Source organism: Antechinus flavipes, chromosome 5, assembly GCF_016432865.1.
Source record: "Antechinus flavipes isolate AdamAnt ecotype Samford, QLD, Australia chromosome 5, AdamAnt_v2, whole genome shotgun sequence".
NCBI classification, from domain to species: Eukaryota; Metazoa; Chordata; class Mammalia; order Dasyuromorphia; family Dasyuridae; genus Antechinus; species Antechinus flavipes.
Genome location: NC_067402.1, coordinates 206,825,940 through 206,841,209, shown reverse-complemented (window position 1 = coordinate 206,841,209; position 15,270 = coordinate 206,825,940). Strand labels below are relative to the sequence as shown.

The 15,270-nt window shown below is 35.4% G+C and overlaps 1 protein-coding gene across 1 annotated transcript in view; it reads left to right on the top strand.

The window, feature by feature from the left end:
- Positions 1 to 3,977: 3,977 nt before the first annotated feature.
- The window catches only part of DYRK2 (dual specificity tyrosine phosphorylation regulated kinase 2), a 36,270-nt gene continuing 24,977 nt past the window's right edge, over positions 3,978 to 15,270 (top strand). The window contains exons 1-2 of the mRNA XM_052000140.1: positions 3,978 to 4,085; positions 10,646 to 10,812. Coding sequence (XP_051856100.1) covers positions 10,780 to 10,812 — 33 coding nt within the window. The 5' untranslated portion in view covers positions 3,978 to 4,085; positions 10,646 to 10,779. The remainder of the gene's footprint in view (positions 4,086 to 10,645; positions 10,813 to 15,270) is intronic.

Below are 15,270 nucleotides of genomic sequence, written 5' to 3'. Positions count from 1 at the left end.
TAAAATTCTCAGTTATTGGAAGAGTCAGCAGGATGAAATTCCCAATAACCATGTAAAATTAAAATCTTTGCTACTGCTCAAGTTAAAGTCACAGGCGGACAATCTTCCTTTTAGACAATTAAACAGTCATTTCCCAGAACCATGTGACAAAAAGGAGAGAGAATTAAAGAATATATCTTTGTTGTCCCCACATGTGTCTTGCCAACAAATCACTTGATATTGCCTACATAACCTGTTTTGCTTTTTTTATTTTTACTGAAGGTGACATTATTCCCTCCCTTTGGCATTTTATCCCTCAGTTATATTGATTCTGTCTCTAAAGGATTTTGTGCTCCATTTGGGAAACTTTATGAGGTTTGAAAATTGTAACCCAGTGAAAAATGGCAGCCAGTGAGCTTAGTTGCATAGTAGAGCGATGTTCAGCATTATGAACAAGCAACATGCAATACTTTTCTGCCCTGACTTCAAAGTTCAAGAAGCTCATTTGTGATTCACTGAAATTCAGATTACAGATGACAAAGGTGAAGAGATTTATCTTGAATTCAAAACCAAATGACTCTTGGCTTTATGCCTTTTTCCAAGAAGAAAAGTTTACTCTATTTGTCTTCACTGTTATTACAGATTCTTTTTGAAGATAAAGGAGAGGGTGTCAGCTAGGTGATGTAGTGGATAGAGCACCAGCCCTAAGTCAGGAAGACCTAAGTTCAAATCTGATCTCAGATATTTAACATTTCCAGCTGTGTGACTCTGGGTAAGTCACTTAACCCCAATTGCCTCAGGGGGAAAAAAGATAAAGGAGAATTTCTTATTGTTCTGATTCATGGGGTGATATTTATTTGGAGACAGAGGAGAAATGGGATTCTTTGGGTACAAAGACAAGGATTGTAACTTGAAAGTTTGGCATTCAGGGCAAATAACAAAACAAATGCACTCAGACCTAGCAATAAGAATACTCCCCTTAACTATCCTTGTGCTTTCATATGTAAACATAATAGAAGAAATAACCAAGACAAATGTATTTTAATAAAGGAAGGAATTAGTTTCTATAATGATTTTACACTACCAAAGCAAGTAATATATTAAATGTGTACGCTCTTAAATTTTGCTGCCCTTTATCAAAGCTCAGATCATCTTGCCCAAGTTATAGCTATACTAGAGTCAGTAAAATACAACCCAAGATTCACTAGAAATATTGAGATTGAAGAATAAATCATATACTTTTGCTCCTCTTTCCTTCAAAGCTCACATCAGGATGTTTGTTTGTCAATGTGAATTTTATTGTATTGACTTCCATATTTACACAATCTCTCTCACATTGATCCCCTTTTTAATATTCATACAGCCACTATCTAGTACATGTCCTATCACCTCTTGCTTACATTATATCATTGAGAGCTCTAATTTCTATGTCCAAAGTTATAACTTTTGACCTAAGTTCACTTCATTTCTTCTTTTATGTATCTTACTCCCTCTTGAACTATTCCAGCTTCTGTTATTTCTTGTTCTTTGAAAAGTCCACAAAATTCTGTCTTGCATCAGGCAGCAGCTGTATTTTTCCGTTGAATTTGTTTTGGTTTGTCACATTTTATTTATTTTTTTCCTTCTATTTTCAAGATGTCAGTTTGTTCAAAGGGTTTTTATTTAGGCTCTATTTCATGATATTTTTGGTATTTAATTCTTTTTCTTATAGTTCCTTATTAGTCACTCTTGGCTCTCTTGTCTCTATTGGTGCACAGACCTTAAGGCTGGGTTACTAAGTGTTTATACTTTATTCATGTTGGTTATACAAAATTCAGCCATCTGGATCCCTGTTCTGAGTGACCCAAAAGACAACAGTACTGGCTCCAAATGGTATTCAAGGACCCTTTATGTGAGGGTCAAAATTCTGTTCTTCTGTACTCCAAGGCTTCTTAAAAGTTTTCCACTTGTGATCCCTTTTCAAATCAAACATTTATTGATCATATTTTCACAATTTCATAAGCATCACAATTTCACAACTCCCACATTCATTGTGCCCCTTCATATGGGATCACAACCTACAGGTTAGGAAGCTTTGCCTTAGACTTGTCTATGAATACCTGTTGCATACTTTGCCATGTTATTAACTTGGCCCCTTCTTCCACTCTCCTTATTTCTTTTATACATACAGCATAAGTAGGGTGGTCACTTCTATATCTACTAATTCATTTTCCTTATCCTTATCCCTGGTTAAGATAATCAAAGGTTATTTTTTAAATTTCCTTTTCAATTATTAATATAACAACATCTATATCATTAATCATTGAATTCTGAGTTCTCATACTAGCTTGTTACAAATAATTTATTTCATAAGCTGGAGAAACCCATTTTTTCTTGTGTTTTTAAAATATCTAAATGTAAACCTTCCTAATTTCTTAGTTTTAAGTAATAAGCTTTGAAGTTACTGGCTGTATTTATTAACAGTGCAACAAACAATAAAAGAAAGATATAAGTGGTTATTTACACCATCAGCTATGAGTCACCTTTAATTATCATTACAACTGCTAAATTCTTAACTCTAAAAACAAAGTTCCACCTTTTAGTTCTCTCAGGATGCCAATTAAAGTCTTAAGAATTCCCTTTTTGTTTCTTCATTGAGATAAAATTAAAATTCAGTTCTCTTAGAAAATAAATTGCCTTGATCCTTTTCAACTGTCCTTTCTTCAACCATAACTGTTAAATCTTTCCAGAAGAATTAGACTCTATCTCCTTCATGGATTCTTTATTGATAGACAATTAACTCTAACTTAAAGATTCCATTGCCTCTTAAAGATACTGTAAAATTATCTAGAGTCTTTGTAGGGAGATTATTGAAGATGTTATAACATCTTCATATGACTGGGCAGAATCAGTTCTGCTGAGGTATTTGAGATAAATTATCATAGGCATGAGAGAATCCTGATCACTGGATTCCCAGGCACAACCTTTTAAAAATCTTTGCTGGAACCTATTGGAGAGAGCTGACATGAGACATCTCCCTCAGAGTCATCTCTGACTCATGCCTCTGTAGGGTCCCATTTACCATCCACCATCCAAACAGTTTATGAGCCCTGTCAATTTTACATTTGTGTTTATATTTTTTACCTGTGGTTACATTATATGAGCACATTCTCCTTTCAAATCTCATTGCCCTCACTTTCCTTCAGGACTTAATCATTTATCATCCTGAACTTTTTTTTTTTTTTTAAGTAAGCCTCCTAAGGGATAACATGTGTATAACCTTGGGCAAATAACTTATTTCCTCTGATCTTCTGGGTTTTTTTTTTTTTTTTTTTTTTTTTTTTTGCAAAATGGAAAGATTAGGATGGATGATCACTAAGTATTTTTCTCTCTCAGCATGGTAATGGAGAAAAAAATATCGGATTTTTAGCTAGAGGATTGGGGTTCAAATCCTGAATCTGCTACATGATAGTTATATGACCTTGAGCAACTCAACCTCTGGAAACTTCAATTTATTTATCTGAGGGGGAAAAAGTGAAGCAGATGAACTAGAACAGAGTCTTTAACCTCAGGGTCATGAACTTAAAAAATAATTATAACTATTTTCAATACATTTGATTTCCTTTATAATCTTATGTATTTTATTTCATGGATTTAAAGAGCTTATTCTGAGGAGTGGAGCTCAAAAAATATTTGTTGAAGAAATGACAGAGAATTATGTCAAATAAGGCAATTCAGTTTTTCAAACAAATGGAGCTCAGAACAATCCATCTATAAAATGTGAATGAAATCTTTTTTTCCCCTTTATTTTTTCTCATTCCCATACCTACTGTTTTGGGTCATCTTTCTGTATAGGAAAGGGAAGAATTTTTCAGATTCTGATTTGCAGGTTTAATAGCTCAGTATTTCTAAAGAGCTGAAACTAATTTTGGATTGCCCTTTGATATAAAATATGTTTCCTAACTTTTGTAAGATGAAACTCAGAACATTATCACTCAATAGAGATCCATCAATTATGAGGTGACAATGAGCACATCTGCCATCTGAGAAGGAAGACAGCACCAGCTGCTGGTAAATGTATCCCACTGGAGAGAGCCTGAAAACCCTGCCCAGGACAGCTACAGCAGGTAATGAAAGGGGGAGAATGATTCACATTCCAGGGGCTCAAACTTTACTGTCTATGAGGTGAATCTTTCCCAATAACCAAGCCACCTCAACTCTGTGGACCTCAGTTTCATCATCTGTAAAATGAGGAGATTGGAGTAGATGGTCTTTGATGAACCTTCCAGCTCTTGATCAATGACCTTTAAGGAAAGATGAGGAAAGAAAACAAGCATTTGTTAAATGCCTATTATATGCCAGGCACTGTGCCAAGCACTTTGCAAATATTTCATTTGATCTTCACAACAATTCAGTGAGGTTGGCTATTCCTCACTTCAGAGTTGAAGAAACTAAGGCAGACTTGCTCAGGATCACACAGCTGGTAAGTGTCCTAGGTCACATTTGAATTCAGCTCTTCCTAAATCCAGCCCCAGAGTTCTACCCATTGTGCCTTCTGCCTGCCTTTTCTTTAGCAAAAGAACACTATGATACAGGTTCTGCAAATATTATTATCCCCATCTTCAGATGGAGATGTTGAGAATCAGAGGAGAAGTGACTTACCTAAATTCAAGTAGCTTATTAAATGACAGAGGGAAGAGACTACAACCCAAGTCTCCTAATTCCAAGTCTAGCACTCTTTCCATAGATGTAACTGTGTGTTAGAAGGGAAAGAGTTTGGGGTTTGGAATCAGTGGTGGGTGTTCAGTCATTTCAGTGATGTTTAACCCTTTGTGACCCCATTTAGGGTTTTCTTGGCAAAGACACTGGACTGGTTTGCCATATCCTTTTCCAGCTCATCTTCCAGATGAGGAAACGGAGGCAAACAAGATTAAGTGATTTGTCCAGGGTCACACAACTAGTCATTATCTGAGACTAGCTTTGAACTTGGGTCTCACTGATTCCACTGTCCCACTTAATTAAGATGTAAAATTTATGCCTGGGACTGCTTTATTTTTGTCTGTGTATCTATTCTCAATGCCTTCCACCATATTGGTCACTTAGGTCCTGAATAAATTACTTATAGAATCATTCATTGGATCAAATGAGACAGACTTGTACTGGTTAATATTTAGCAACCAATATTCTGAGGGGGTGGAAATTGTATAATTTGTTGAAGTTTAATATTTTTAAGTTAACATTTTCCCCATCACCAAACAATAAATCAATTTCTGAGGCATAAATGCTCACACAGAAAATTTAACAATCAGCTCTTCAGAGCCAGTTGGAAAGAAATCCATCACATCCCTGAAAAGAGATAATGTATGTAAATTTTAAAGCACTATGCAAATGCCAGTTATGATTGTCCTGACTTAGCTATTCAGCTCAGTTGGATATAAAGAAACCTGTTTTTTTTTTTTTTTTGCATTTTTCTTATTTAATCTTCATAAGAATTTTGTGACACTAGCATGTCAGGCAGATAGCATTACCCTTTTAAATATAAGAATATGGAGACTTAAAAGGAAGGGATGGGTCCAAGACCACACAGAAAATGATTAACAGACCTAAGATTTGAAAATGGGTATTTTGTTCCAGGCCCATTGCCTTTTTTCATGCTGGTCCAGTTAATACATTTCTAGAAAATACAACAGTACCTATAAATAAAATTTGGTGGTGTGATTTGCCTCTGTTAAGTTTTTGCCTCAGGATCTCCAAATGTAAATGACAAGCAAATTTAACTAACTGGATATGCACTTAAGGAGTAATTTGAATTGGTCCTTGTGGAAATCTTCAATTAAAAAAAAAATCAACTTTACAAATTGCAGAACTAGTGATGTGGTTTCAAAACATTTCCCTTTTTTTTTTTCTTTCTTTCTTTCTTTTTTCTTTCTTTTTTTTTTTTTTTTTTGCTGAGGCACAATTGGGGTTAAGTGACTTGCCCAGGGTCACATAGATAGGAAGCGTTAAGTGTCTTGAGACCTGATTTGAACTCAGGTCCTCTGACTTAAGCACTGGTATTCTATCTACTGTGCCACCTAGCTGCCCCAACATTTCCCTTTTAAGAAAAAAAAAAAAAACCTATAGATCCACTATGTGTAAAGACTGTGACATAACAGTCAAAATCATCAATATGAATTTACATTAAACCAATGGAAGTATATTCCAAATCCAATGAGGTGAAAATTCCATTGTCCCCTTGGCAGTCAAATATCTGGAAAAACTCTCTTCAATTACAGGTACCCTATTTTCAGGGGGATTTGGATAAATCTGTAGAGTGTATGGGGAAAGGCTAGCAGAATATCAAGGGATATCAGGTCATGTAAAGATTAGTTGGAAAAAACAGGAATGTTTAGGCTAGAGAAGAGAAAACTTGAGAAATACAATGACTGTCTTCAAATAAACAATCATAAAAAATAGAGATTAAGACATATTATGTGTGACCTATTGGGGAAAACTGATAAGAATGCATAAAATTTTAAGGGATGTGGGATTATTTCAACTTAATATGAAGAATGTCTTCCTGACAATTTGAACTCCTTGAAAATAGTCTTCCTGATCATTGATAGGGTTCCCATAGAGCAGTGGTTCTCAAACTTTTGTTTTCAGTATCTTTGTCCTGTTAACAATTATTGAGGATCTCTCCAAAGAGTTTTTGTTTATCTGGATTATATTTATAGATATTTACCATATTGGAAATAAAAACTATTTTTGAATTTGTAGACCCTCTAAAAGGGTTTCAGAGATCCCCAGGATTCTCTAGACCATACTTTGAGAACCACTGCCATAGAGGGTATGGGGTCTCTTATTAGGAATGTCACAGAAGTGATCTGGGACCAATGAGATTGCTTCCAATTCTGAGATTCCATGATTGCACAATTCTCTGAATATCCTAAATAAAAAGTAGCTACAGATTCACTGACACATGTATTGGAATAGCTAAAAGCCAATGCTTCTTTCTCTTTTTTTCTCAGTAGTATCTTATTTTTCCAAATATATTTAAAAATAGCTTTCAACATTCATTTTTGTAAGATTTTGTGCTCCAATTTTTTTCTTCCTTCAGTTACTTCTCTCCCCAAGACAGCAAGCAATCTGATGCAGGTTATATATGCACAATCCTTTTAAGAATATTTCTGTATTTGTCATGTTGTACAAGAAAAATCTGACAAAAGGGGGGGAAATTAGAAATAAAAAAAAAATGAAAAATAAAAACAGCATACTTCAATCCAATTCAGTCTCCATTGTTCTCTCTCTCTGTATGAATATAGCATTTTCCATCCCAAGACTACTGGAAATGTTTTGAACTACTACATTGCTGAGGAAATCTAAATTTAACATAGTTGCTCACCACACAATGTTTTCCTTGTTCTACTCACTTCTTTCAGCATCAGTTCATGTAAGTCTTTCCAGGCTTTTCTGAAATCAGTCTGCTCATTATTTCTTAGAGAACAATAGTATTCCATTACATTCATATGCTATAATTTATTCAGCTATTTCCCAATTGATGGGCATCCTCTCACTTTTCCAATTCCTTGCAACTACAAACATTTTTGCACATTTTATTCCTCTTTCCTCTTTTATAATCTCTTTAACACTGATGCTTCTGGCATTAGGGCAATGGCAGAAGGGAACAATATTAAGAAGTGCAGAACTTACACTTTTCTCATAACAGAGACATTCATAAAATCTCAGCTAGTGTATTTGTGGTGTCAAAGAATTGGAAAAAGAGTGGATACTCATCAATTTGGAATAGCTGAATAAGTCTTCTAGTTTGTTTTGGCCTTTGGATCTTGTTCTAATATTTCTTCTTGTCTCATTAAGTCATTGAGTTTTCTTTGCTCCATTCAGTTTTTCAGAGTATAGATTACTTCAGTAAGGTGATCCATTTTTGCTCTCAGCTGTTTTCAAGTGTTCTAATTTCATTTTTTATGTTCTTGTTTCAGGTCATCCTTCATTCCTTTCATCTACTCTTGGAGTTCTTGTGACCAATCCATTCTACTTTTCTGAGGATCTATTAGCAAATTATTTTGAATGTATTTCTTTCCTATGAGATTTTATCTTATAATCCTTTTGCGTCACAATACTTCTTCATTCTAGTAGGAGCTTCTACTGTTTGGTCATAACTTGAGTTCTTAGATAAGAACTCTGTACCAGTTCTAAAATTTCCCCCTCCTCCACTATTGGATGTTTTGCTCAGATCTAGATCATGTTTCCCACTATAGTAAGAGTAATTTTGTTACTGAATCTAAGTACTGTCCCCATGGCAGTCCAGAAGATGCTAACTATCATATTATCTTTGGGTAGGAGGCTACCTGAGTTCAGTCTTACCTTTTTTCCCAGCCCTGGCCTAAGGCTGTAGAACTGATCAAGGTCAGAAATTGGATATAGTGTTGGTATTAAACCTCCCCTGATAACCTGCTATTGACTGTAGCCTCCATCTATCTCCTCTGGCTTCTCTCAAACCACCTCTGCACTGCTTTTGTTCATTTCTTCATATAATTACCCACTACATAAAATTTTAGGGCTCAGCCCCAGGGACAGCCCAATACCCTACCTTCAGTATGATATCTTTTAACCTGCTTCCATGTGCAGTTCCTGACCTGAAGGTCCTTAGCTGAAAGCTTAGTCCTGGAGTAGGTCCTATGGGCAATCATGCTGGCTTCCCATTAGTCTTCTTAGGCAAACCCCCTGCCCCAGATCTTGGGGAAAGGGAATTCTAACAAAACCTAATTCTCCTGAGAAACACATAAATAATGAAAAAAGAATACTGTCTTAAACAGAACTAAAGAAAAACACCAAGGAACATCTTTAGCTCATAAAGCATGCACAGTGAGGTAAGGGATGAAGCAAGGAATGCTCTATTGTTTGAGGCTTCCAAGGAAGCTGGGGCAAGAGTGGAGAAATAGTACCCAAAGTCCCAACATTAAAGTGCTGTGGCGGATAGAGTGCTGAACTTGCGAGTCAGCAAAACTTCAGTTTCATTCCTTCTTCAGACTCTTAGAAGCTAAACCTATGAATTTCTATTAACTAAGTTTCCTTATCTCTAAAATGGGTATAATAAGGTCACCAGCCCCAAAGGTTTGTGATCATAATCAAGTGAAATAAAGCTTATATTGCATTTTATAAAACTTAAAAGCATCTAGAGTTCCCAAGACCTTATAAGAATACTGTGAAGTTATTTGCCTATTAAAATCGTCCTCCAATGTTCCAACTACATATCAGGGTGAAGCTGAATTTTCTTCTGATACTTCAACCAAGGCAACATATTGCAATAAATTGAAGATAGAAGCTGATATAATAATAGCTAAGATTTATATAGCACCTGTTGTGGGCCAGGCACCATGCTAAGCATGCTTTGCATTCATTTTCTCATATGAGACTCACAAAAGTCCTGGGAGGTAGATGTTTTTTTATTATCCCTATTTTACAGATAAGGAAATCGAGGTAAAAAGAGATTAAATGGCTTGCCAAGGGTCACACAGATAATATATGTCTGAAACTGGATATGAACTCAGGTCTTTTTGCCCCCAGGTCTGAAACCCTCTCCACAGGGGCGACTTTGCTGCCCCAAATGAATATGAGATTGTACTAGTCTTTTATTAAGCCAGACATTAAATGGATTCACAAAAGTGTCTAGAACAATGGCACTTTTCTCACTACATTTTTTTGTTTTGAAGATGATAGTTATTTTTCATTAAACTATGTCATTTATGTTTACATATAATGGTTTTATTACTACTGTTTTAAGTAAATAAATATTTTTTAAATATGTGCTTATGTCTTTTGTTAAGTCAGACACTAGATTTACAAAAATAAGTAAACCAACATCACTCTTCTCACTAGATTTATTTTTGTTTTGGAAAATATTCATAAAAATATATCATTCACATTGAAATGTAATAGATTTATTATTGTTAACAAATGATTTAATAAATACAAATTTAAACGTAACAATTTTAATTTTAAACACACATTAAATAGATATAAACAAAAGCTCTTTGGGGTGCTCAATAATTTTTAAGAGCATAAATGGGGTCCTTAGACCAAAAAGTTTGAGAGTTCCTGTACTAGGTTGTATTTACTCTACTTAGTATTTAGTTGATAGAAGAATACCGTGATAATAAGATTTGGGGAAAAGAGAGGATAAACTGGTTCTGGAGGGAAATGATCTAGTAAAACAAGTATATAAGTAGTTTCATTCCTTCTGTGACCACACTAGTGAAGGGGACTTTAATTGTCAGGGACTCTGCTTCATCCCTTCTGTGAATTCAAATTGCAGAGGTGACAGGAGAAGAGGGAAAGTGGACACCATTTATCACTGAAAATATCACCTACATACACCACATAGGTACTGGGATTAATGTTGGGCAAAAAATGTGGCATGGGAACAATATGGATGTGTGTACATGGAGCAAGAAGGGACCACTTTGACATAAGACTGCCTTGTACTCATGTTTTCTGGAAGAGGGAAATGGAGAGTCATAATATAGCTAAGTAGCATTGTGTCCTTAAGTCTATAGCTCAATTTAAGACCAAATTAGAATTTTGTATTTCTATTGTTGCAAAGTTTTTGATTTGGAAAAAAATAATGTTGATTTTTTCTCCAAAAAAGGCATTAATTTTTTATTTTTTTATTTTTTATTTTTTGCAGATATGCTGTGGCTCATACAGAAAGAGGAAAGGGTGAGGCAGTAATAACATGGAAAGAGAGAAGAAAAGAAGGAAAGAGTTGGAAATAACATAGAAGGGAGCAACCAAAATGAAAGAGAATTGATATAATACTGAATGGGAAGAAGAAATTCAGAACACACCCGTAAAGTAAGCTTTAGTATATAAAGAAATTTAGGAGTAAGGATTGGACTGGTAACTTCATTGGTATAAAGAATATCCAGATGAGGAAACTTCCTCTACTAAAGCAAGTCATTTCTGCAGCTCATAATCTTAGAACTCTAAAAAGTACAATCTTTGGCACAGCCAATATGAGCCAAGAGATAAAACACAAACCTAGGACTTCCTGACTTTTGAAATCAACTCAATAACCTCCATGTCATACTAAGTTACTTAAGAAAATAATTCAACTCCAACATTCCAGTAGTCTTTCCTTTAATGCTTTTGGGGCATGGGGTTCCCCACTCTTTTTTTCCTTAAATAACACTGTCTTTTTTTTTTTTCCACCTCCCAAGTAAACTTTAAACCAAACAACAATTCCAATCCAAATTCCTTTTCTCTCTTGGTTTTCATTCTCTACCATCAGGTCAGTTTTTCTCCCAGCCTTATTCATTGTTGGCCACTTAGATTTATTCTCTCTACCCCCATCTACTTGCCTTTTTTTTCTCTTCTTCCAGTTTCTGACAACTGACTAAGTTTCTTTCCTTGTCTTTTCCAACATCTGTCTCTTGAACTTGACTACTTGCTGAAATGTTCTTTTAAATTTCTTTCAACTCTTATCACCTATATTTCAATGATTATCTATGGACTCTATCGTAGTTCAGTTATATCTTAAGGAATTTTTATTATCTTTCCCAAGTAGAAACACATATTCCCTATTTAAGTGTTAGATTATTTATATTTTGTTAATCTAGAAGAACCTGTATCAGAAGGCTATCACTGGATGAGCAATGGATAAGTTCAGGAAACATTCGTCATTGCATTGAAATTGAATGTGTGGATGTGTCTTCTTCAACACTAAATAGTCATCACTAAAAACGTTTTTTTGATCAAAATATTTTGTATCAATAATAAAAATAACGAACATTGATAAGCATATGTAAAGCATGAGGGCTGTAAAGTGATTTTATACAACCAAGTGAACCTATTTTTTTAAATGGCAATGTCCAGATCCCTGAAGAGCAAGAGAGGGCTTTTGGTTTGAATTATCCAGACTGGTTATCTTATCTATATGAGATCAATAGCTGCAGTAGTGTCTCCTGGGCTTCTTTATGGGTGTTGACATTGGGATTCTGCATATTAGTCTTTTAACCTACTATCACTGTTCAGATGCTTGGTGCATGTGGTACTGCTAGCCCAAGTCTCTCACTGACCCATAATGGAAAAGATTTTAAATTTCACATAGCTCCATGGATCATTTTTGCCTTGTACTGACATGGCCAAGATTCTGTTACCTCTCTTTTTCACACCCTCATTCTTTTACACATGGCAAATTTATTCAAGTTGAAGGGGCATATTTTGTAAAATAAATATCTAAATCTAGTCTTTTTGAGGGGTTGATTTATGGGCTTCTCATTTTCCCCCATTGGACCTGTAATTGCATTTTTTCTTCATCAGTGGACCTGTAGTTGCAAATTTTCTCGATCATTGTAGGTCAGCAGCTACTCTGTAACTTATTGTCCTAGAGAATTTCCTGGGGGCAAGTGACAGACTGGTATAGAGTTAGCCAACCAGTACAAGTTACACATGGCATCACCAGTTGTCTTGCCACTGGACTCCCATGTCTTTGGAGGAGAGAGTGAGGCTGATGACTCCACACAGCCCTGTCTCACTTAAATCTAGTTCACTTTCAAGTCAAGAAATCATCCTCCTGATGTCGTTGGTCCTCTTAGAGGATGAAAGACAAATAACAAAAACAACACAGAATTTGAACCTAAGTTTATCTGACTCTAAGATTGGCTTTCTATCCACTGTGCTATGCTATAAGGCTCTCAGCCAAACTTTCCACTAGATAGAGATGTTAGATGTGGACCCATCAGCATCCACAAAGCCTTTCCCAAATGTGTTTGATTGATATTATATTGTTTGATACCCAAATGGCACCGAAAGTCCCCTGCACTCCACTTATCAACTGGACTAATTTGCCTTGAGTTCAAGAATTCCTAGTTTAGCAGAATGTTCCCATGATCTGACTAGAGAAGTCAAGAACACTGGGTTAGGAACCAAGAATATTAAGTTCTAATCAGATGATGGTGGGAACAAATTATTAGGGCTGTGACCTTTGGTAAGTGATTTAATGACTCTGTGCCTCAGTTTGCCTATAAGAAAAATATAATAAAAAATACCAACCTTCTGTTGACAAGTTAATATAAAATAAGACACATATCAAAATATTTTGAATTTTTAATAACTATGAGACACTTAGATGAACAATGCTTGCATTATAACAGGATCCCAAGCTGAATTGGGGAAAGCCCAAAATATCAATAGAGGCAGGTGGTGATCTAGTCAAGTGCCTGCTTGAATGTTCTTAAAGACTGCCAAGGGTCTAGAATGGCATGAGAACCACTCCTAAGCTTTTCAGCAGAGTACTTAAAAATGCAATTATTCCTTAGTTTCCTACTAGAGCTTTAACTCAGAATTAATTCACCTGGGGCATGGCAGTAGACAATCCAAGTAAAGATGCAGTCCCTATAAGAGAAGGGGAAGCCATACCTCAGGAAGTCTCAAGTGTTTGGGAGGAAAGCAAGCTCAACCAAGAGAGAGGTACCATAGAAATGGGACTCTAAGGGTGGTTGTCCCAGGGACAGTTGAACACTGTGGGAGTGAGGACCAGCAGAGCACTTTGAGCATAGCGTGAGTGGGTATAGTGATTACTCCAGGGATTTCAGCATTCAAGGGCAACTCCCAGTCATCCAATACCAGTCACGACTCTTGTTCCACCTTTCTGCTTTAGTCTCTTAGTAACTGCTCTGCAAATCCAAGCTACAGTCAGAATAGGACTACCAGATGTGTCTCCCTGGACATTTTTAATTTTAAAGACCAACCTTGGTAAAGACCTATATATATTCTTAGGCAATTAACACTATCAGACCTCTAGCTTTGCTGATTAGGAAAGATGTAGGTTCAGAATGCCTAAAACTAGATAGAGGAAATTAAGTAAAATAAAATTAGACAGAGCCATAATGAGACCTAGAACTACTGCTGACCTGAATGAAGCACTATATGACCTCAGTTGAGAGGTTATGGTTTGGGAAAGTGTTCACCCAAGTCTTGTCACTTATTACCTCTTTATTTTAAGTAATTATTCTTGCTTACTTCATTAACTCCTGTCATTTCTATTCTGCAGAAAAACTACAGGTACTCTTAATAGTAATACCTTCTAAATTTAGTATCTTGGGACAAAACCCCAGGTGCCTTTCCTACAGTATGGCTCTCTTGAAGGTCCAAGACTTTACACAATCAGGCATTATGGCCTTAGTTATAATTTCCAGTAAGTTATAGTACTTGGGTCTTTCTGCACAACTGGATAATTTTAGTGTTTCTTGAGGTTTCAAAGATGACATAAATTCTCCCTTTTGGTCTTACTGTCTTTTTAAAAGCACAGAAGTCATTTAATAGGCAAAATACCCCATCCTTCAAGTAATTCATTTCCTTTCAATGACAATGTACTCCTAATTTAATTTTGAACATTCTGTATACAACTTTATGCAAAAAGCTATCGCATAAATCACATCAGTTAATAAAATTGGATCCCAGGTTGTACAATTTATTATGTCATTTCTTTTCTCCTACCTCCTTCCAATAAATGACTAATAATTCTTTCCAGATGGCTGGGAAAGGACATGATTAGGTTTCTTTTGGATCTTTAGTTTCCTTGATCTATTATCTCTTAATTATGCCTCAATTTAGCTAATTTTTAAATGAGATTTATCATAGAATGCCTAGATATGTAGCTTCAAAAATTGCATATGCACATAAAATGCTAAGTTGGCAAGGGAACTCTTTGGCCCTCCCATCATGTCTTTCCTTTCCAAATTTCCAAAAGAAAGAGATTTCATTATGAAAGGTGGAGGGAATTCATGAGATTATTTGATTTCTACCATCCAGTTTTACCATATGAAAGGTCAATCAAACATTTGCCATACGATCTATCCAGGACTAGCAAAGAGCAGAATCTGGCGATCAATTCTAGAGGAGTTATTTGCTGATAATTGCAACAACTTTCTAGATGATCTTAACATAGTAAATAAGCCCTTAGTAAGTGCTCATCAACTGTTGACTAGTCTTCTTCATGATTCTAAACTTTAAACCTTCTCATTTGTCTTGTATACTTAAACAAACTTATTTTCCTTTACCATATTGCTTTCCCACTCAAAAACTTTCAATGACTCCAGGTCTCTTATCACATCAAATCTAACTATCTCCTCCTAGTATTATAGGCCCTATTATACTATTCAAATAATAAATTTCAGAAATAATCTTGCTTCTTCTTCAATACAAACCCAAAGCTATAGTTAGGTTGATTGATATCTTAATTTTCTCTTAAACATTATGTACTTTATTTTTGTCTTTATCTGCCACATCTTTCTTTCTGTATATATTTCA